The sequence below is a fragment of the Colias eurytheme genome, chromosome 7 (genome assembly GCF_061535395.1).
Source record: "Colias eurytheme isolate Ceu_HAF_F1 chromosome 7, ilColEury1 Martin Lab GWU primary, whole genome shotgun sequence".
Classification (NCBI taxonomy): Eukaryota; Metazoa; Arthropoda; class Insecta; order Lepidoptera; family Pieridae; genus Colias; species Colias eurytheme.
The window spans coordinates 77,240-101,870 of record NC_142986.1 but is presented as its reverse complement, the minus strand read 5'-3'; the positions used below and the strand labels follow the sequence as shown (position 1 = coordinate 101,870).

At 37.2% G+C, this 24,631-nt stretch overlaps 2 protein-coding genes and 1 long non-coding RNA gene across 3 annotated transcripts; 1 reads left to right on the top strand and 2 right to left on the bottom strand.

Annotated features, from left to right (window-relative positions):
* Positions 1-2,676: 2,676 nt before the first annotated feature.
* LOC149906838 (uncharacterized) lies at positions 2,677-5,184 on the bottom strand. The gene is made up of 3 exons (XR_016456944.1): positions 4,648-5,184; positions 4,204-4,265; positions 2,677-4,129 (listed from the first exon to the last, which is right to left on the bottom strand). It is a non-coding gene; the product is annotated as an uncharacterized LOC149906838 (long non-coding RNA).
* A 3,243-nt stretch (positions 5,185-8,427) lies between these two features.
* Positions 8,428-22,464, top strand: LOC149906836 (RAC serine/threonine-protein kinase-like). The gene is made up of 6 exons (XM_090103881.1): positions 8,428-8,964; positions 17,729-17,870; positions 18,637-18,834; positions 19,023-19,277; positions 19,604-19,707; positions 21,828-22,464. The coding sequence occupies exons 1-6, from the start codon at positions 8,672-8,674 to the stop codon at positions 22,318-22,320; spliced, it is 1,485 nt and encodes a 494-aa protein (XP_089960007.1). The 5' UTR covers positions 8,428-8,671; the 3' UTR covers positions 22,321-22,464.
* Positions 13,630-15,395, bottom strand: LOC149906837 (uncharacterized). Its single transcript, XM_090103805.1, has one exon. It carries the CDS (start codon positions 15,006-15,008, stop codon positions 14,121-14,123), a length of 888 nt encoding a protein of 295 aa, XP_089959931.1. The 5' UTR covers positions 15,009-15,395; the 3' UTR covers positions 13,630-14,120.
* Positions 22,465-24,631: the final 2,167 nt, after the last annotated feature.

Sequence of the window (24,631 nt, the reverse complement as noted above, 5' to 3'; positions counted from 1 at the left end):
ACGATTTGATCGTGATGCATATTCATTCAAACGTCAATTATAATATGTATAAACACTGTTTCATTACTTTTATAATAATAAATTAGTTACAAATACACTAAAGGCTTTGTCAGATAGGACGCGTATTTTAGCGCTGCGTAGTAGCGCTGCAGCGTCCTGTTTTAACGTCGCGCGAGGCTTCGTCAAACAGAACGCTTTAGCGCGCGTTAGGACACAGCAATTGATATTATTAAAGCTGCATGTTGTTTACATAATTATTACTTACGAACAAAACAAGGTACAGCGATATTAACTCCGGAGTCGGAAGAATTTTTTACTTACCAGTTTCATTAATTTCTTCTCCGATTTGTGCCCACAATTTTGCCTTTATTGATATATCTTTATAGTTTATATGAACTATCCTTCGTATTATATAAGCATGGATATTTTCTAAGCAATTCTATCAAATTTTCGGTCAATATGCAGTATTTTATTATTATTTTACGCCTATTAACTCCGACGCTAAAATAAAATTTGTAAAAAAATACAACACCCGACGTTAAAGCGTCCTAACGCCGCGACAGAGCGTTGCGTTCTGCTAGCGCCGGCGCTCTGTTTGACGGTATTCTACGATGGTAGTAGAACACATCTTAGCGTCATATCGCGGCGTCAACTTAACGCTCTGACGCGCGCTAAGTACGCGTCCTGTCTGACAAAGCCTTAAGATGGCAAGTGATACATGACAGAAAATAAATATGACATACAAGAGGGTACTATCAGAAAAAATAATTTACTATCACCTACTGTGCTGGCCGATTCTTTATAAGCGTGATATATAGTGTGATTTTAATTTGCGGTTTACATTATTATAGTTTATTTGATTTTTAATATTGTTGTCTAATTTATTTATTAAACGGGGAATTATGTATGAACATGTTCTTTCGCCATAGCGGTTTTTTGCTCCAGTAATACGTAATTTATTTTGTGTTACTTTTCGAGTGCCAAGGTTGTGAGTTGTTACATTTTTAGTTAATTCTGTATTAAAAAATTGTTCTTTTAGGAGGTGAACTTCTACTTTTTCAGAGATAGGTAAAACATTGCAATGCTTAAAAAGTTTGTTAGGATCGTTTTCGTATTTCTTTTTTATGCTAGTGGGGACTATTTGTTTTAGGATACGAATTTGAAGGTTGAGTATATTTTGTAAATAGGTTTTATACGTTCTGCCATAGCTACTGAGGCCGTACGATATAATCGAATCAACTAGTGTGTTGTATAGTAGTAACTTTACCTTGTATGTAAGTCTATTCCCTATGGCATATATTTTAGCTGCGAATGCGCGGAGTTTGTCACATACTGCTTCAATTTGTTTGCCCCAGTTGAAATTATGGTCTATAATTAGTCCCAAATATTTATATTGTTTCACCAGTTCAATCTCACTACAGTTAGTGCACGATATTGAACGTTGGTTGTGCAAGCATGAGTGACAATGGCAGATAAGCTGCGGCAAGGCAACATATTTCATATATGGAGACTTTATGTGCAATAATTTTGTTTTACTTGCATTGATGATTAATCCCGCATTATGACACCACTTAGATATGTTGATAAAGTCGTTTTGAAGAAATTTCAGGGCTATATTTACATTTTCATGATTTATAAGTATACAGGTATCATCTGCATATTGAAAAATTTTACAGTGACTAAGATGATCACTCATATTGTTAACATACGTCAAAAAGTGCAACGGTCCCATCACCGATCCCTGAGCTGTGCCCACTTCAACGTTGCTCATATGGCTGACACTGTTTTCGATTTTGACGCAAGATTTCCGTCCATGTAGATAGTTCTTACACCACTTCAAGAGATTGCCCCTTATTCCACAATGGTCGAGTTGCTCAACGAGTTTGCGATGGTCTAGCGTATCAAAAGCACGCGAGAAGTCTATAAAAAGGGCGAGTACATGCTTCTTATCGTTGAGGTAAGAGTTAACCTCGTCTGTGAAGTTTGCTAGAAGTGCCGTGGTACTCTTGCCGGATTGAAAGCCATACTGATGCGGAGATAGAATTTCGTTTTTTTTTAGAAAATCGTGAATTTGGTTACTTATTGCTTTTTCTACAATCTTATTAATGCAGGAAAGTAAGGTAATCGGACGATAGTTTTGGCAGTTATTTTTTTCACCCTTTTTGAAAACCGGTCTTATGCAGCCAATCTTCAGTGCATCAGGGTATATACCAGTCTTGACTGAGGTATTTATAAGATTTACTAATCCGACAGATATTTTATCGCCTATATTTTTAACATCGATTGCTCTTATTTTATCCATGCCTGGAGCCTTATTATTATTTAGATTTTTAATTATATGTTGTACTTTTTTGCAGGTTGTTGGCTGAAATCGCATACTGACCTCCACCGGCTTACTGATTTTTTTGAGAGCTAAGTCAATTGTGCAATTTGGCAATATTTTTTTAATAGAATTTTTAAATTCGACTGCAAATTTTTCCGCTATTTCCTTACAGTTTAAAGGAGTGAAAACACGTGTAATTTGTGCATCGATGGATCGGGATTTGTTACCGCAGATACTATTAATAACTTGCCATAACTTCCTAGGATTGCCATTATTTTCCTTGATTTTGTTACTGTAAAACTTATTCCGGGCATTTTCAAGAGCTTTGTTGGCCTTGTTACGAGTTTTATTATATATTAAGACGATACACAAAAAAAAATCCACTGCTTGGCGGGCGGAGTCTAATAGCTCGCTATCGCGAACGCCGGTGTGCGCGAAGTCATTCATTGCAAACTCGCCGCGCTGCCGCTGGCCGACTCGGGACAAACATGTATGGAGTCGTCATACAGTTATAATATTGTTATACATTTATTCAATTGTTGATTTATTGGTTTTATTTTCTTGCTTATAAACAAATAATCTTCTTTCCAACAACTACTTAGACATTATTAATAATTATTATTATTTCGTAATGTTTACTTTATTACAAAATAATACAGGTTATAAATAATCTTTAAAATAACAAAAAATATTGTTACTCTGAAAAAATGAAATGGTACTCAATAACGCGGACTACTGAATTGATTTAGATAGAATTTGATGCTGACGTAGATATTACATCATGCCCAGAAATGAAAGGTACTATTTCTGAAAGAAGTTATAAACCCTAATTCTTCTCAGTCAAAGTCAAGAGTGGAAGATATCACTAATACAGTAAAACTGATGCGAAACTTTGGATGTTAATTTGTATTTTTTTTTGTTAGTTGTTACTTAATCACGTCAAGACTACATTACCAATTTTGATAAAATATAGCTAATTGCCTGGATTTACACATAGGATACTTTTTATCCGAACTGAACACTTCTGTGGGATAAAACAGGATTCACGATATAACCTAATTCCACGCGGGCAAAGCCGCGGTCGGAATGATATTTTTTTAAATAAAAAAATTGTTTAAAAAAAAACACAAAATATATTGACGCATGTATTTATTTTTTGCACTCTATTATAATTGTAATTATTCATTACAAATAATCAAAATAAAATAGCCAGAACAAAGTTAGGCCCTGGTAGGGTAGGTAGGCAGGTACAGCAATGTGAGACGAACACTGGCTTATTTATACCAATAATAATGTATTATAAACATTAAATTAAGTTTACTTTCTAACAACAAAAATACATAATATTAGCTAATGTGAAAGCGAATCAACCAATCATGCCACAAAAATGAAATGTGCACACAAATATTCATCCAAATCGGTTCATGTCATTAGGAGGAGTGACTGCAGCGCCATCTTCCGGGCCCAATTGTGTTTCCAGATCACCCAGGAACTCAATTTAATATACTTACACAAAATTTTTCGAAATGAAAACTCACATTACTATGTAAATATGAATATAAACCTGTTTTATTACTAAGCAATTTCCCGCACAGGTGTAGTAAGTATAAATGAAATAAATATCAACATCAAATTCTTTATACAACATACTTATCTACCACCTTCTAAGAAATGTAATTCTTGAAATTATTTCGTATTTTTTTAAATATAATACTACTCCAATGAGCTCCTGTTCCATATTATGTCCGCCATACTTCCACTAAGTTCACCATGATTTTTTATTTCTTTGCACTTTGTTGCTTTTTGCTAAAAATGGAATCATGCGATAAAACCAGTAGAACGTTGATAACATACATTTTTGACTGAATAAAGGTACTTACGAAGGAGTGGGTTCACATTGTGAACAATCAGTGGGTTTATTTTCCTTCTGGATTCCGGATTTCTGAAAAGATTATCTATGCTATAAATGAAAAAATCTTACACATTCGTTATGTACTTAAAACAGGGGTACATATCAAACATCGTCTATAATACAATTATCATCAAACTAGATTTCCGCCCGCGGCTTCGCCCGCGTTTGCAAAGGAAAACCCGCATAGTTCCCGTTCCCGTGGGATTTCCGGGATAAAAACTATCCTATGTGTTAATCCAAGTTACTCTCTATATGTGTGCTAAATTTCATTGTAATCGGTTCAGTAGTTTTTACGTGAAAGAGTAACAAACATCCATACATCCATACATCCATACATCCATACATCCTTACAAACTTTCGCCTTTATAATAGTATTAAGATTAAGATAAGATTTAAAATAAAACCAACTTACTTCATTAATTTGTTCCAATTGTAAGCATTCTTTTTCCTCCAACCTTTATGTTTCTTCTTCTTATTTTCTTTATTGTCCCCATTTGTCTCATTTTGTCTTATCGTGTTGTCACCCTTTTTTACGATTGCGCGAGCGACACAAGTTCCCCGTGTGACGGCCGTAGCGGGAATGACTCGTGCAGCGATCGGGGTAGGAAGGTACAGGGCGGCTCTCGCTATATTGGCTGGTCGCGCGCTAATTTCAAGTATTTCTTGTTTATTTCAAAACCATCGCATATTTCAAAATTCTAAATCGGTAGACGTATAGGTTGTATATTTTATAGTTAATATCCAAAAAGTCGTAACTTTACGTTTGTTATTTTGAAGATGCCAGAGATTATAAAAAAATAACAATGAGAACTTTGTATTTTTTTTCTATCGAGAAAATATCATGGAATCATGTTTCTAAAACGGTAGACGTATTGTGTTACTATTGAACTTTCTTGTCAAGAATTTTCATCACGACAACTTTAATAATATAAAAATTACGAAGGTTTAAAAAGGGCCGTAAATGTTAGAAAAATTAATTCATCACCTTAATCTAAGCTGTGCGTTTGATTCATCCTGTCTCCATTCCTGAAAAAGTTTATCTCTTTTTTCACATAATTTTATCAAATTAATATTTATCCATGGTTCTCGGTAAATGTGTTTTCGTGGTATTATTTTTGTTAATGTTGACTTTTTATAGGCTTTATTTAATTGTTGTGTTATATATTGAAATATATTATTGGAATTATTCATTGTATTTGTTGGTGAGAAGTCGATCGCATTTAATTCTTTGCTTAATATATTATAATCTACCACGTGTTTAGTTTTATTTGGTGGAGCACGCTGTATATTATGGCGTGCTGTGTGTGTTGTGATGCAAGCGAATACGACGACGCGGTGATCGGCAAGCACAGTATCAATAGCGGCTGTGTATGGGTCAGATGTGTAAGTTCGTATAAAAATGTGGTCGATACAGGACTTTGTTATTAATTTTTGTCTCTTTTCAATACGCGTATAATCTGATATTCCACACATCAACCCATACCCAGCTAGCAAATTTACATAGCAGCTTTTTTGCGTTGTTGTGGTTTTTAAATCTATATTCATGTCTCCTAGTAAAAACAGTGAATTAGTAGAACCCGTATTGCTTAAATCGGTCAGCAAATTGTTTAATTCTGTGATGAATAACGTTTTACTATTTGACGGCGGTCTATACAGTGCACACAAGGAAAAGCATTGCCCATTGTCTTTTAATTTACCACATATATTTTCAAAAGAGTTATATTTACAATCGAAACGTGTGAATTTTAAATTATTTTTTACATATAATATTATTCCACCGCCCTTTTTGTTTTTTCTAAGCTGTGTGTGCATTGTATATCCCGGTACGCTAAATAAATGACATAAATCCTCGCTAATGTTAGCTTCCGTAACCACAACAATGTCGAGGGCATGTTTTGTACATGAGATAATTTGCAGTAGCTTAGGAAAGTTCTTAAGCATTGAACGGATGTTTACATGTATGCAAAGCAATTGTAATTTGCCAGAAGGTAAGTTTTTAAGGTAATCATTTAAATCTGTACAGTTAAACAATTCAGTTACCTCTTTAATATAGCGTGATTTATCAAGATGAGAATAGAACATTTTTTTACACATATACCGTTAGAATAGCTTCACAATTTAAATCATTAGATATTAGTTTATACCATTTAGCAACTTGTCGATATCATTTACACATCTAATGACAGAGACTTTACAGTTATCAGACTTACGTGCCAGGACACGTCCTTCTTTGCACCAGATATATTTGTAGGATTCGCGTAGACGTTGCTTAGCATTAAATAAGATAGTTTTGGTCTGGAGGGTTAAAGCTTCTCGGAAGTAGATAGGGTTCTCGGGATTATCGGTTTCACCACGGATATTTAGGTCACTCACTTTTAACATAGAGTCCCTTCCTGCCGAAATCCAAGTATCACGGTCATTTTGAGATCTTAATTCTACTAGAATGACACTCGGCCGCTGTTGACGACTGGGGAGTCTACGGATTGCTTTGATGCAATCCTTATTTGCTTTAATTTTATCTCCTATAAATTCTATAAGATTCTTGTCAGAATATTCACGACAGACGGGTACTCCAGATATTTCCAACGAGTTACACAATTTGTTTTGGTCCATATCATTTAGACGTTGTTCCATGGCCTTGACTCTTAGTTCAAGTCCTTTATTTTGATTTGTCAGATATTCGTTCTTCTTTTCCAAGGCTTTGATTTTATTCGCATTTTCGGTAAGCTTTTCTACGGTATCGGATAGTTCATCGGATATAAATGTAAGCGTGTGTTGAAGGGGCTCCATTTCTTTCTTAAGAAGTTTCTCCATTTGAGCACTTATATCGTGTATCAGCTTCTTCATATCGACCGCAACGTTTCCAGAGCTACTTTGAATGTCCGAAGCGGCTAGAGCATTTTGATTGTCATCTTCTTCGCAGGGAACAAAGAATGAAGATCGTCGTGGTGTGTGATTTTGGCATTCATCACAGCTCCATTCCAGCCCCGCCGTTGCACGAAGAGCTTGTATTTGTTTATTTGTAAGGTTAGCACATTCAGTTTGGGCATGAACTGTTTTTTCACACCTGCTACACTCTAAACCCGGCGACTTTCGTGTTATAATTTTATTACACTTGAAGCACTTTTTGAAGACCATCTTAATGAGGGTATTTTAATAACGAAACGCACTTGTGTTCGAATCAACGGTTAGACGTAGAATCCTATATATATATAGAGCGTATGGCTCTTTTCTGTAATATAAATATTATAGTTTCTATATCGGCAGCCCTGCCCCATAGCAGAATTCCATAGGACATAATGCTATGAAAGTAGCTAAAATAAACCAATCTAGCCGTGTCTTCATCGGTGAGATGCCTTATTCTTCGAACTGCATATGCAGCTGAACTAAGCTTAGCAGCGGTGGTGGCAACATGGGCCCCCGATTGTAGCTTCTCATCTAGTGTCAAACCAAGAAAAACAGTAGAATCCACAGGGTATAATACCTCCCCGTTTAAAATAATATCCCTTTTCACTTTTTTTACATATTTTGGAAGGATAAATTCTACACAATTTGTTTTTTTTTGCATTTAATAATAAATTATTAGCAGTGAACCAATTGGATATATGCGTAAAAGAGCAGAGTTTACTTCGTAAATATTTGTGTCATGTCTATCCACATTAAATATTAATGAGGTATCATCTGCAAACAGTACTATTTCACACATATCCTGCAAATAAGCTAGGTCATTAATATATACTAAGAACAAAAACGGTCCTAAGATAGATCCCTGCGGAACACCTATGTTAATCGGCGCACCGCGAGATTTCTCTCCATTAACAACAACGGTTTGTACCCTGTTATGAAGATATGAAGCTATGAGGTCCTGAGATAAACCTTTAATACCATAAAAATTTAGTTTCCGTAATAGAGTGGTATGTTCTACACAGTCAAAAGCCTTAGAAAGGTCGCAGAATATCCCCAAAACATTCTTTGAATTTTCCCATGCTTTTTAAATATGTGACAAAAGAGCTATTCCAGCATCAGTGGTAGAGCGCCCCTTTGTGAAACTTTAATTATAGGCCTAAATAACATTAATTCTTTATGTAGGTATGCACAGCAATCTCTGACTCTGACATATATAGTTATTAGTTATCTGTGTTTTTAATCGTATTATTATTTGTTTACAGTTTATTACCGATACCACACCGATACCGCGAGGCTACGTCGCTAAATCGTGTCGTTTTCTAGGCGGAAAAAATATTAAATATTATTAATCAGTGTTATTTTGCACTTTTATCTTTAAAAATGCTCAGTATTAACATCGATGGTGTGATTCAGCATAGGTGAAACGCACGTGGGAAGTGTAAAAACATAAACGTGGTGGTACGTCGACGAGTGGAAATTTGTTATCAAACAGCTCGCAAGAGCACGGGTAGGCCTCGAGGCAGCTGGCTATGGCGGAGGCGGCGCCCGGCAATATTGTCAAGGAGGGCTGGCTGCTCAAACGCGGCGAGCACATACGGAACTGGCGCGATCGTTACTTCATCCTTTTCGACAATGGCGACCTGGTGGGCTTCAAGTCGCAGCCCGAACGAAACAACTACCGTGACCCCCTCAACAAGTTTACCGTCCGCGACTGCCAGATCATGGCCGTGGACAAACCTCGCCCCAACGTGTTCACCATCCGCGGTCTGCAGTGGACCACGGACATCGAACGGAACTTCGCCGTCGACTCCGAGCAGGAACGGTACGTACACTTCACCATGCTGATAAACCCCCAGTTAGATTTATTGTTTCTATCGTTTAGTTAATTTGTTGCAAATAGGCTGTTCATTTAATTGCATCAAAACAAATTATAAATTTAACTTTCAATATAATATCTGTGAATTAAATTAATGTTGCAGGTAATTAATTATAAACATTTGTTTTAATGTATTTCATGCCATAATAATGTTGTATGTCACAATAGTAAGTGGAAAAGCAGTAAAAACAGTGTAGAGTCCAAAGTCCACAGTTTGTTTGTTTACAGTGAGCCTGCACACTCATGTGGCTGATTCAGCTGAACACTTTTTATGCACACTTGTATGTATTGTTTACTCTATTATGGCATTCTACGAAGGATTTCATAATTTTACTTTGCTATTATTTCATCATAACAAGGGTAAATATTTACATACTAGCGACCCGCCCCGGCTTCGCACGGGTGCAATGCTGATACTAAATACACTACAGAAAAACTTTTAACGTTGTATATAAAAACATAGCGGCCCGGCCGGCCGGGACCGCTGCAAACGGTACGTCCCGCAATTTTTAAATCTGTAATATCTTCGAAAATATTCACTTAAATCATACGGTGTAAAGGGCCATATAGATCTATATTAAATGAACAATGTATTCAAGGTATTTAATTGGTTATGAATTAATGCTGTATTGGTTTAAATCGCTTCGAAAATTAGCCATTATTTGACGTAAAAAGTAAATGACAAAAAAAAGTTATTGTGGGTAATCCATAAGAGATAGACATATGCCATCGCGGACTTTTCTGTAGACCTTTTCAATGTGTACAATACTCAGTACATTATTTTGATAAAACTCGTAGGGTTCAGCCTGCGTTTGCAATGTAAGCGGAAAAAATGTAATTATTTACGACATCACATTAGAAACCTCAAAAATAACAGTACTTCTCCACTATTTAATGGATTTTATTATACATATAAACCTTCCTCTTGAATCACTCTATCTATTAAAAAAAACCGCTTCAAAATCCGTTGTGTAGTTTCAAAGATTTAAGCGTACAAAGGGACATAGGGACATAGGGACATAGGGAAATAGGGACAGAGAATGCAACTTTGTTTTATACTATGTAGTGATACATACAGAATCTTTTTAGAGATATGATTGTTCTGTAATGAGTTCATTATCTCAAATCCGCTTTCACCTTTATTGAGTAAGTAATAGAAATATTTATTTTATATTTTACTAGCGGTCCGCCCCGGCTTCGCCCGTGGTACATATTTACGTTTTCTCTACATAAAAACCATCCTCGTACTTCAAGGAATATAATAAAAAAAGACTTATCGAAATCGGTTCAGCCGTTCTCAAGTTATGCGCTTACCAACACATTTTGGGATTCATTTTTATATATAAAGAAGATAATGGGAATTTTTAAAAACTCAGGCCCTGGAACCACAGACACAATAATTTCTATTGTGTCTGGGACCGATCGGGCTGCTTGGGGCTCAAGGGGTTAAATCATTTGCTATTTCTGTTATGTAAACATTTGTATAAGTAAATTATAATAATTCTATACTACACAGGTAAAGTATAGCCTTGATGTGGCCTCTGATGGATTGATTAATTAAAATTTCTGTGATTATTCACCTCTTATTACATTTGCATTAAACCAGGAAATTAAAATTTGTTACAGTTTTGTCAATAAGAAATTAAACAAAAAAATGAAGTACCTAACAGAAGTTATAGGAATGTTTATGAGCGTATGATTATGTGATTCCTCGTGTTCATCTGTTTACCGTAAAATTAAATTAGTAATTTATAATTAAAGTACATAATATTAAGTGAACACCTAGGTCCTATCAATATCCTATCAGTAAATTGTGATTTATTATTTTCTTTATTTTCAACATAGTGATGTTGAAAATATCAATCTAGACTGTGATCTAGACAAACAAAAAACAATTATTATTTTAATAATCCATACTTCTATAACTATGTTTATTTAAAACTCAAACATTTATTTATTCAAATAGACTTGTAGGGGCTTGTTATATGCGGGTGTAATAAAAGATGAATAACTACGCAAAGGTTATATGTATTTCGTTAACTACATATATTTATTCGTATGTAATTAATATTCGACCTATGCGACCCACCCGCGTCCCGACAAGCCCGTGACTGTCTGTGCATAGCGCACGAACTGTTTATACTTATACGAGTTACCGTGTGAACTTTCTTAGCGCTACACTTGAAATTCGATAACTCATAAAAAGGGTATACAAGTAAAAAAACTTACAATTAAACTAAACAATAAACAGATGGGTGTATAAAGTGTCGCTATATAAGGCTACAAAAGTATAAAAAAATTTCACAATATAAATCAATCAATACGTATCGTATACAAGTGGTTAACAGTTAACACCTAATTTTGTTAAAGTATTTATGTTATTACAAAAACTCGGTTGGGTCTTCTAATGGCGTGCGATATTTTGTTACACGTCAATTAACACTTAGTAACATCAACATTTCAAATCTCAATACGTTCTTTACACTTGTATCGTTTAATATTACAAAGGCTATTACTATACACTCATAAGCCATAAATCAAAAGTACTTAAATTTCTAAGTAGTAAACATTTCAATAAAAACTTAACACAAACATAAATATGAAATACCATACTTAAGACGTTAAACAATAAACAATGAATAATGAACTCGTTTCAAATTTCATAAGTGCTATTATTTATTAAATACGATGTGTTGATTACTAAGTAGGTATTTATTATACATTTCTATGAAGTCTTATGAATACTTATAATCATCGTAATTCTAATAAATTTAAAATAGTTGAAACAATTACAAATACAATACTATTACCTAAATCGTACTGGTAATCGTATAGCTCTTGCACTACGCGTGGTATGTGTATTAGGCAATTCGCTACTTGGAATTTGTAATGGAACCTCAGTATCTGCCCCAGATGTCGTATCACTATCATCATTCAAATAATATGCAGGTTTTAGACGGTCTACAGATATTCTTACTTTCCTGCCAGTCATTTGAATGTAAAATATCTTTTCCTCTCGACTCAACACACGATAAGGACCGTCGTATGTTGGTTGTAAAGGCTTACGTACTGCGTCGTTTCTTACAAAAACATAATCGCACTTTTCTAAATCGGGGTGAATAATATGTTCCGTCTTTCATTCTGCCTAATAGCTACTGACTGATATTTCCTAATAGTATCTCGTAATTTACTCACATACTCAAGACTGCTATCTATTTCTAAACTCGATACTAACTACTAACTACTATTTATCGTAATAATCACCTGGTAATCGTAAAGTTGTTCCGTACGTAATTTCTGCTGCGCTTATGCCGGTATCACTTCTTACTGCTGTTCTAAGTCCTAGCAACACAGTTGGTAATCACGTAACCCAAGATGATGATATATTGCATAAACGAGCCGTTAATGCCGCTTTAAGCGACCTATGCCAACGCTCTACCGCCCCGTTACTCTGTGGGTGGTAAGGTGTCGTACGCAACTTATTAATGGTACCTAATAACTTCATTAGTGTAGCAAATAATTGACTTTCGAATTGGCGTCCTTGATCGCTTGTTAGCTTTTTCGGACAACCAAAGCGAGAGATCCATCCTTCATATATTACACGCGAAATCGTCTCAGCAGTTATATCTTTCGTAGGAAAACATTCCGGCCATCGCGTCCCCCTATCAACTATGGTTAGGCAATACCTAAAACCTTCGGGTGAAGTGGGTAAAGGTCCAATTAAATCAACATGAATATGTTCAAACTTATCGCACTGCGGAAACGATCCTAAACCTGACATTGTATGTCGATTAACCTTCGATCTTTGACATTCAATGCATGTTTTAGCCCATTGGCCAACGTGACGAATCATATTTGGCCAATAAAAACGATTTTGAATCAATTTGCGTGTAGTCCTTATTCCGGGATGACATAAATTATGTACACTATCAAAAGCAATACGTCGAAATTTATCAGTCAAGTAGGGTCTAATTTTATCATTATCTAAATTATTACAATAAATAAATGTACCACTTTCAGGTAACATAATTTTCTTTAACCTATTATTAGCGTCTTTCAAATTAGATAATTGTAACATATAAGAATCTTGTTGTTGATCTTTAGAAAGTTCCGCGTAATCTATTACAGTGGGACAACTTATTGTTGCGACTCGTGATAACGAATCCGCAACGACATTATCTTGCCCACTTACGTGTCTCAAATCCGTTGTGAACTCACTAAATGAATATCAAGTGTCGTGTACGTCTGGGTAACTCTTTCTCGCTATTTACTTTAGAAAATGCATAAATTAACGGTTTGTGATCCGTGTACACCGTTAACTGTCGTCCTTCGACCATATTTCGAAAATGACGAATAGCTAAGTAAATTGCTATTAACTCCCTATCGTACGTACTATACTTGCGTTCAGTATTTGATAGATTCTTAGAAAAATAACCTAAAGGCAACCATTCATTATTTACACGTTGTTGTAAAACTGCACCTACATGAGTATCCGATGCGTCCGTCATAAGTGCGAGCGATGCATCGGCCATAGGGTGCGACAACGTAATCGCATTACACAAGCTCGACTTACATTGTTCAAATGCTTGTTCGGCGATTGACGTCCACACAAATCACAATGGGTGTTTTGTCTTTCTTTTTAGAGCCATGAATAAAACTATTGAGAATCGATTGTGATGAAACTGCGTTAGGTAAATGCGCTCTATAAAAGTTTACCATACCTAAAAATCGTCGTAATTGTTCAATGTTTTCGGGCCTAGGAAATTCATTAATAGCTTTTACTTTATCATCAAGCGGGCGAATACCATCTGACGTAACATGATAACCGACAAAGTCGATTTCCTTCTTCCCAAATGTACATTTCGCTAAATTAATTGTAATATTGTACTTATTAAATTGTTTAAATAATGATTCTAAATGTCTACGATGTTCGTTTTCATTTGATGAAGCTATTATGACATCATCAATATAACAAAAAATATTATCTTTACTGTCCGCGTCTAGGTCCTGAAAAACAGTATGATGCATGAATCGCTGAAACATTAGCGCCGGTGTCCACTAAAAACTTAATATTACTTTTTCTATCTCTTATACACAGGCGTTTATTTACGGTGGAACAGACATCCGCCTCTGTCTGCACCGTATTTAGTTTTTTGTTGGCTCTCCTGCTGCTTCTGCCACGCACAAGGTTGAATGCACTTGCTGGCGTTATGCTTATATCGGTAATGAAAAAAACATAACCAATTGGGATTTTTTTGTTTTGAACGTCCTGCTCGATCGCGACTTCGCGATGCAGAGCGATGCGTGCGTTTCCCATACCTTCGAACACTAAACGATCTGCCTCTCGAGCCTGCAGATTCCAGCTGGTTCATCCGCTGCGTTAACTGTGTAATCTGTTCAACTAGCGTAGGTTGTATTGTGGATATTTTATCCCTGGCACTCGATACCTCCTGTATCTCCGCGAAACGTGTCGTTTCTATAATTTTATCTGCCATGTTAGCTAATTTCTCTGTATCCTTTAATTCGCTAACAGTGAGGACTGCTTGCACGGCTGCGGGTAAATGTCCCATCCACAGCATCGTCAATGTTTCCTCCGAGAATTTATTTCGAGCCAGATCTCGCATACGCCGTAAAAGTTGAGAAGGCTTCTGTTCGTCCAACTCAAGTTCTTTCAATAATTTCTGGACCTGACGCACTTCCGATTCTTCATAGACTACGAGCAACCGGTTTTTCAATGCTTCGTACTTCTTTGTATCGGGTGGTGCCAATACAATGTCAATAACCTGCTCATCGTGTTCGCGACTTAATTTCGCTACCACCAGGTTATATTTCGATTCGTCCGCCAGCTTCTGATTCGCCACCACTGCTTCAAACTGCGCGAACCAAAGTCGTGGTGATTCTTTCCAGAAGTCTGGAATTTTACTCGACACAGTGATCTGCGCGAGAGCATTTTCACTCTCGTCCGCTCTAATTGGAACTGCCGGATTCATTTTGAATTAAATTTTAAACAAACGATATCTATGCAATTCACTATATAATAATGTTCACTTTTCGTCGGGGGTCACCAATGTAGGGGCTTGTTATATGCGGGTGTAATAAAAGATGAATAACTACGCAAAGGTTATATTTCGTTAACTACATATATTTATCCGTATGTAATTAATATTCAACCTAATGCGACCCACCCGCGTCCCGACAAGCCCGTGACTGTCTGTGCATAGCGCACGAACTGTTTATATACGAGTTACCGTGTGAACTTTCTTAGCGATACACTTGAAATTCGATAACTCATAAATTGGCTTGTCGTCGCTACATCATTCCCCCCTTAAAAAAGCACTAGAAGCACTTTTGAATTGTCATAAGTCATAACATAGTTTTACCATTTACCACTAATTCGGAAGGCAAGAAACTTGGTAGTTGCTCTTTTAAAATCATGTCAATATTATGTTTCATAAAAAAACTGAAAAATTTGTTTAATCATCTTATCTCAGGTACTAACTACTGAACCAATTTTATTACAAATTATTTTACCATCGGATCTGAGTGCTATATGTACCACAAGCAAAGCTGGGCCGCCGCGGCCCAGTACAAGCCAATATGATAATATTCTAGCGGGCCGCTAGAAGATAATATTTGTAGAAACATTTTTATATTTCTGTCTACATAAGCTCACATTGAGAGTTATGTTAAATATTTTCATTAATTAATCAAATTTTCAATTGTTTCAATGGATTAACTCGGTCCAATGCGTCTATAAATAATTATAAAAAGAAACAAGTCAGCAAACAAAATATAAAAAATATGATTCATATAAAAATTCCTTGATGCATTTTGGCCTTTACTTCCAGAAATAAGTTAGATAAAAAGTGTCATAAGAGTTCTTACAACTTCAAGATAAGACAGCAATAACGAGTGAATTCAGTCATTCTTAATTAAAAGTCTTTGTTATTTAGGTAAGCATTGATGGTGAATCATCTTGATTATAATTGGTAGGTATTTATGAAATAATAATAAAAAGTTTTGATGTGGCCATTATTCGAGTTGGGCTCAGTTGTGTCATAAAATAATAATATACAATATTGTAGCTTTATAGTGTGTACTAGCTGTGCCACACGGTTTTAGCCGCAGATGGTGAACAAATGGGCAAAAGTCATATAAGCCAAAATGACATGTGAGGGATGGAAATTCTTCCTATATTTTGGTACGAAGGCTACATCACTGCCAAGTATCATCAAAATCTGTTCAGTGACTTTTGTGTGACAGATAACAAAAAATTAAACTAATAAATTCATATACTATTACAAACATTTGTTAGTGATAGTGGTGTTCAGCTTCTGAAACATATTTCAATCGATGTTGACAGTTTTGTAATTTAGGCCCTTCGCTCATGGAGCTACTCAAAAATGACTGAACTAATCAGTAATTACGATTACAAACCAGTTACAAATTGTATCTCGCATACAACGCTACTCAAGTTATAAGCCTATAAGGTTTCAGTCACTTGTCAATGTTTGCTCGTTCATTTTTATCATAAAAAACAAAGAAACTCGGGAAACCAGTAGCATGGAGACCGGCACGACGCGTCGCGCGTGATTTGTTGCTAACGCGTTACTCACTAGTAACTAGTCGCGTCGTGTGCGAATCTCCATAGAACATGTATGGGCTGTGACGCTCAGGCAACTCGTTAGTAATTTGAGTTTGTGTCTAGTTCTTTTTGAGTAGCTCCATGAGCGAAGGGCCTTAGGCCCTTCGCTCATGGAGCTACTCAAAAATGACTGAACTAATCAGTAATTACGATTACAAACCAGTTACAAATTGTATCTCGCATACAACGCTACTCAAGTTATAAGCCTATAAGGTTTCAGTCACTTGTCAATGTTTGCTCGTTCATTTTTATCATAAAAAACAAAGAAACTCGGGAAACCAGTAGCATGGAGACCGGCACGACGCGTCGCGCGTGATTTGTTGCTAACGCGTTACTCACTAGTAACTAGTCGCGTCGTGTGCGAATCTCCATAGAACATGTATGGGCTGTGACGCTCAGGCAACTCGTTAGTAATTTGAGTTTGTGACTAGTTCTTTTTGAGTAGCTCCTTGAGCGAAGGGCCTTAAATGAATAATATTGAATTTTTTGTGAATGTACATATTTCCATTAAATATCATCAATTGTTGTGATAATTTGATAAGTACAATATAAAAGTGAAAACTGTGAGATCACTTGTAAAAGATAACATTTTGAATATTGATTAAGTAATAAAGAAAGAAAAAAGGAATATTTATTCAGCACCACACAAAACAAACAGAAAAAATACAAATAAATACAATTAAATATTTTAACTGCATTAATAATATGTACATTTTAAAATACATCTTGTATTACTCTTGTTGTATCGTATTTTTATACGAAATAACATAAACTTGAATACTTATCTATATATGTATATAAAAATGAAACCCGTTTCGCGTTGTCACGGCATCACGTGTGAACCGGTGGACCGATTTCGATAATTCTTTTTTTTATTATATTCCTTGAAGTACGAGGATGGTTCTTATGTAGAGAAAACATAAATATGTACCACGTGCGAAGCCGGGCCGGACCGCTAGTTTAAAATAAGTTTTCAATCCTGGTAAAATGTTCTTAGCACGTTTCGTTTTCCAAATAGAATGAACTCGTGGGCTATATAGTAGTGATATCGTGGTGTGGTTGCAGCGAGGAGTGGGTGGCGGCGATCCGCTACGTGTCGTCGCAGCTGAGCGGCGGCAGCGCGGGCGCGGGCCCGGCCGGCCCGCCCGACGGCGACGACCGCGACATCGCGCAGCTCGGCACCAGCTTCCGCGACCCGCGCCGCATCGTGAGTGCACACACCACACACCCGCCATATTACACCACAAGCTACGCGTTGCAACACTGATATCCATTGACACCAACTACTTACACGGACCAGCACAATTCATCTAAACTTCACCCACAAGCCACAACTATAACAACACATTTCCTCACGTTGCAGATACACATTTGAAGTCACTCCCTGTAATACAAATTACGCCAAGAATGCCTTTTTAAAAAGAGCAGCTAAATTTTATACATAATGATAAATTATTAGACATCTATATTTTCCAATGTTCTTGAAATAGTTATAGTAATCAATTAAGAAATATCATTTTATGTAGCTAATGTGTAACCTATGTATAATTTAAATTATTTAGTTTTCTAAGCCTGTAATGAAATGTGGGTTTTATTTATTATTTTAAGATTAAGATTAGTTAGTTCATTTGCGGGAGGCTTGTTTTTTTTTATATGCTGTTTTTCTTTTTTTAATAATAGAACATGTTGTGTGGTCGTAGTGAATTTTAGAACTTTTTTATTTGAAATCATGTATGACTGTTATGTTCTTACACAAATAAAATAAAACACAATATGTCTTTCAACAGCTTGCATATTATTAAATTTATATCTTATGATATTTATAGCAACATTAGTGATGCTATGGAATAAGCAATAATAATAAGTTTACAGTAATACTCGTCAATGAATAGATTTTTTTTTAATTATAAATAATTATGAAGAATTAAACATTTCTATTAATTATCATTAAAATATTAACACGAATGTTCTAGACACTGGAGAAGTTTGAATTCGTGAAGGTGCTGGGCAAGGGCACGTTCGGCAAGGTGGTGCTGAGCCGCGAGAAGGGCACGGGCAAACTGTACGCCATTAAGATCCTCAAGAAGCACCTCATCATCCAGAAGGACGAGGTGGCGAACACCATCACCGAGAACCACGTGCTCAAGAAGACCAAGCACCCCTTCCTCACGGTTCATGCTTACATTCAATTTTATTTTTGAATACTAATTACTATACTTTTATATTATTTCATGAATTAGGGCTCGTTTGAATTTGATTCATAATTGCACTAATCGTAGAACAGAGGTATTTAACGGAAAAGTCGTCACTGGTGCTATGCGATCGCTCTATTTCCCACACGTAACGCTCGCGCGCGCAGGCGCTGCGCTACTCGTTCCAGACGGCCGACCGCGTGTGCTTCGTGATGGAGTACGCCAACGGCGGCGAGCTGTTCTTCCACCTGTCGCACGAGCGCTCCTTCAGCGAGGAGCGCACGCGCTTCTACGGCGCCGAGATCGTGTCGGCGCTGGGCTACCTGCACGCCGAGGGCATCATCTACCGCGACCTCAAGCTGGAGAACCTGCTGCTCGACAAGGACGGCCACATCAAGATCGCCGACTTCGGCCTCTGCAAGGTGCCGCCACGCTGATGGATCTTTCCTTATCGATGTTTCTATAATATGTACCTACTACTGTATCATGTTAAAAAAATCGTAATCGTATCGTGTTATGAAAGTTGCGAAGTGAAAGATTGAATGCCTGTTGTGCTTATTTTATTTATTTAAACTCTTTATTGTGCTGCCAAAATACAAAAAATACAAACAAAACTTACTCGATGGCGGCCTTATCACTTATGAGTGATCACTTATTTTGTACATTATTGACATTAGTATTATAACAAATCGTATTATATAAAAATGAAACAAACACGAGTTAAAACTGTAATGATGTGCGTGCGCAGGTGAACATAACGTACGGGCGCACCACGAAGACGTTCTGCGGCACGCCGGAGTACCTCGCGCCCGAGGTGCTGGAGGACACCGACTACGGGCCCGCCGTCGACTGGTGAGCCGCACACACGCGCACAGCACACACACACACACACACGCACACACACGCACACACAGACACACATACGCACACACACACACACATTGTTATCACATAATAAAAGGCCGACATTTGTCTTGACGACGTAACTAAACCGTACGACTCGGCACTCGATATTCACTGTAGCCAGTGGCGTGCCTAGGGTGTAAGGACAGGACAAGCCCAAATTTTTCGAAGTGTTTGCTGGGTACCCTTTTCTTGAATTAGGTAGGAAGGTATAGGTACTGTGTAATTATGTTCGTTATAAAACTTATAAAAAAACGTGAACATCAAATCAAATCTTCTATATTTTCACGCGCGCCCGCAAACAGTCGAGTCAAACGTTTATCATTGAAATTGATAAATTATATTAAACTGTATGACATTATACTTTAAATTATTAATAAAATTCAAAAATTGTACAGATCACTTATATTCTAATTTAAAACGCCGATCTTTCATCTTTCTGAAGGAAAGATTTTTTTGACGCGTCAGTTGTCAACTCAAACGCCTAACCGTCGAATAGCGCGCTATCTGGCCGTTGGAGCGGCAAATAGATTTATTCCTCAAAATATAAGGTAGTTATTCGATAGATAAGGCCTATTCGTCTATTGAAAAATTGAATATTTTGTTAACTGAAGAATAAAGTCTATCTAGCTGTTTATCTGGGCATTGAAAAATCGGCCCTAAAGCGACATTCGTTTGTTTATTGCAGTAATATTCCAGAAATTCTTGTTTGCTGTTCAATCTATAATAGTACTAATTTCTTACGGATTAAGGTTCATTTTGACTAGATATTTGTATACAATTTTGACAAATTACAAGCGAAGTTATAACATAAAATATTAAATGTAAAATAAATAAAAATAAGACTTACCGATGGTATGAAATGCCTCCATTGCTGATATTATATTTTCGTCTGCTATCATTTTTGCACTCTAATACCGAACAACAAACACGTCCTAATTAATGAATTAATATGAAAAAAAGGCTTTGACAGTTGACAACCGACTCGAATATTTTTCTGTGCACAACTGAGAGCAAGTAGGTGATCTTACCTTACAAGTGACACGTGGGCCACGCGTGCAAGCGAGACAACTACATGTCGCTCAAGAACGACACCGCACTGTTTATAATCCATCCAATTTAGATTGTAATGTCAAAATAAAAGGTACGACCTTATTCCGATAGGAAGAAGGATGAAATTATATTGTATTGTAAATTAAAAAGTTTACTCGAATTCGACATTGTTTTATGCTAGGCGTCATTTAGGCGTATTACATATGTATATTATATTGTATATGAGTTTTCATTGAATTTCGGAGCAAATTATGAATTGCTCATTGCGCGCGTGCGAAGTGCATTGGGGATAAGAAAATTTAATTGAAACTTTGACATTGTCGGTATTTTGAAATGATACAATGTGGCAAAGGTTAATTTTCTTTTATTTTAAATTTTTGGTAAAATAAGGTGGTTTACCTACTTAATAAAAAACCGACAATTCGTGAGCCGAAATTGACAGTTGATTTTAAAAATTTAATATCTTGATCTTTTTTTCCCCTAACCAATTATGTATTTATAATTTTGAGGGTAGTATAAAAAATTAATGCACAGTACTAAGCCAAGTGCACCCATCAATGAAAATATAATATGTAGTTTAATTTGCATTTCGATCGGTAAAAAAAGGGAAATTCACGGGAACGAACTTTCATAACAGGCCTTTTATTTTGTGATGAGTATAGCGACAAACGCACAACTGACACCACTCAAACAATTATACACAACACCGACCGCGACACTACTGACTGCGACTGGTCACTGGCAATAGGATAGTTCTGACATTATTGACACCACTCAAACACGTGGCTCGAGTACAATTTGAATTAATCAAAATTATTATTTAGCTCGAATATTTATAAAGCATTTTAATGCTATAAAATCTAAATAAAAAGTAATTCATAACAACTAGACATACAGGCCTCCCAAAATGTTTCGTAAATCTAAGTCGAATTCACGTGAAATAGGTCGAATATCGGTTCGTTCGCGTATAGGATTGTATATGCCGCACGTGCCGCAGTAACACTTATGTGCCGCAGGTGGGGCACGGGCGTGGTGCTGTACGAGATGGCGTGCGGGCGCCTGCCGTTCTACAACCGCGACCACGACGTGCTGTTCGCGCTGATCCTGGAGGAGGAGGTGCGGTTCCCGCGCGCCGTGTCGGCCGCGTGCCGCGCGCTGCTCGCCGCGCTGCTCACCAAGGAGCCCGCGCGGCGGCTCGGCGCCGGGCCCAGGGACGCCGCCGACATCATGGCGCACCCCTTCTTCAGCGCCATCAACTGGGCCGACCTGCTGGCCAAGAAGATCCCGCCGCCCTTCAAGCCGCAGGTCGAGTCCGACACGGACACGCGCTACTTCGACTCGGAGTTCACGGGCGAGTCGGTGGAGCTGACGCCGCCCGAGCACGACGCGGTGGCCGCGCGCCAGGTGGACCAGTTCCCGCAGTTCTCCTACCAGGACATCTGCTCGTCCGCGCACTCGGCGCTGTCGCACCTGTCGCACCACTCGGCGCTGGCCGACCGCCGCCACTAGCCATCGCCCGCCACTGCCGGCCACCGCCCGCCACTGCCGGCCACCGCCCGCCACCGCCGCCACGCGCGCCCGCTCGCTGGACCCCTTTCGTTTATGCTTTACGTTTTAAGTTTTCGATGTCCCTTTCTTTTTCGACGATTCGTCCCTCTAAATATTGATCGTGAGTCCGTTTCGTTCGATAGATTATTTGTGACGACGAATTGTGCCGTTGATCGATTTTTTGCGCTAGCGAAATACGAAACCCCCGAAATTGGATCGCAATATATGTTTCGATTATCGTTTACGAATATGAACACCCGATCTGTCATAGTGAACCTCGATGTTGTGTTTTATAAGTGAGAAGTGTGAGCGGTTTTTTTTAATAAGGATACGCGTATATAGATATAAAATAGGAACGAATTCGAGGAATTGTCTACCTAAAATGTCGAGCGAGACGGGTGAAGAGAAAGCATTTACTTTATAATTAACTAACGAGTGTACCGTGTGGCCGGCTGCCGACGCCGCGAGTCGCACGTGTCACGCGTGTCACATGTACTGCACGTGTCACATGTACTGCACGTGTCGCACGTGTCACACGTAAGACGCGCGTCGGTCGCTCTAACAAACTGCCGCCAAATAGATGTAAGGTTATAGTGAATGTTGGAGTTGTGACTGCTCGAGTGTATTAACTCAACAATCAATATAAAATCTCATTGCAAGTTCACCGGCAAAATGTAACTTGTATCACGAAATCGAAATTTCATGCTTTATTTTGTATTCGGACGACATTCGGGCCCGGCCAGTGTCGCCCCGGCTAGTGTCGGCCAGCGCTGGCCAATGTCGGCCAGTGTCGGCCAGTACTGGGCCCGCGCGCTCGATCGCGCTCTATATTTTCTTTTGTATATATTATATAATAAAGTTAGGGTTAAACTAAATTGATGTTTTATTTACGAATCCCGACCTATTACTTATAAGCATTGCATGTTTTTTTCTTCACAATAAAAATGTAACATTTTAAATTCTGTATTGTACCATGATTGTACATTGAAAACCTAAACTAATATTATAAAGAAGAAGAGTTTGTTTGTTTTCTTGCTTGAACGCATTAATCTCGGAAACTTCTGTTCCGATTTTAAAAATTAGAAGAAAGGCTATAATATACAATTGGTGGTAAATGTTATGACGATTCAAGTGTCTAGTCTAATTGAATGAGTTTGAATCACGCTTACGTTTATATCCGCGGGGCACAGCTAGTAATTAGTATGTTTGATGACTAAGTATCACCGAACTACTGAATGGATTCAAAAAAAAATTGGTATGCTTTAAGTTTATACTCTGTACCTTGTATAGTATTATAATATCTGTGTACAGACACAGACACAGCTCTGTACTTACAAATTAGAAGCTTTTAATTCCGACACTATGTTACCCAGCACATACAATTAACATTACACATAATAACACATTCTGAATGGCATTTCATATGAACGAATAGATACTGAGAGCAGCGGCAACAGGCTAAGTATATGCAATTAAGAAAAAAAAATAGTATTTATAAATATACTAAAGTCCGGTCGCGGAGCAGGAAGAATTTCGTACATTAACCTGTTATTACCTGTCACTGTCACTCCCTTGTAAAAATAATGTGTCTTGCTCGCACAGGTGCAATGACCGCCGTCCTTAGGGATTGTAAACCTTTAACCTGAGAGCGTTAGGTTTGTGTTTGCTTGATTGGTGTCAGGTGTTCAATTATGATTTTGTGAATTCAAAATTTATAAGAATAAACCTCAAACTCTTTATGTCCAATCAAAATCCGCCTAAGTCGAAATCGCGTGTTAGACTAACGTATTTCTGTAATATTGTACTGTATAGTAAATTATTTTTTTGAAAAATAAGGTCATAAAGAAGTTTCACTTCTTATGTGTGTACACGCACACTTTTTTTATATAATATATCGTTGTTATTGAAAAAGCTAAAATGTAACTTATGTATTAGCTAATAAGTATTGTAAATGAATAAAGGACATTTATTAGTAAAAAACATTTTCTCCTCCAAATATTTCATGTAAACTGCACTTCATTCAAAAATGTTTGTGACCACTGTCAGTAGGTAAAGAGGTCATTGTACGAAATTCTTTCTGCTCCGCGACCGGACTTTAGCGGTCCACCCCGGCTTCGCCCGTGGTACATAATATTTACGTTTTCTCTACATAAGAACCTTCCTCGTACTTCAAGGAATATAATAAAAAAAGAATTATCGAAATCGGTTCAGCCGTTCTCGAGTTATGCGCTTACCAACACATTTTGCGATTCATTTTTATATATAAGAAGAA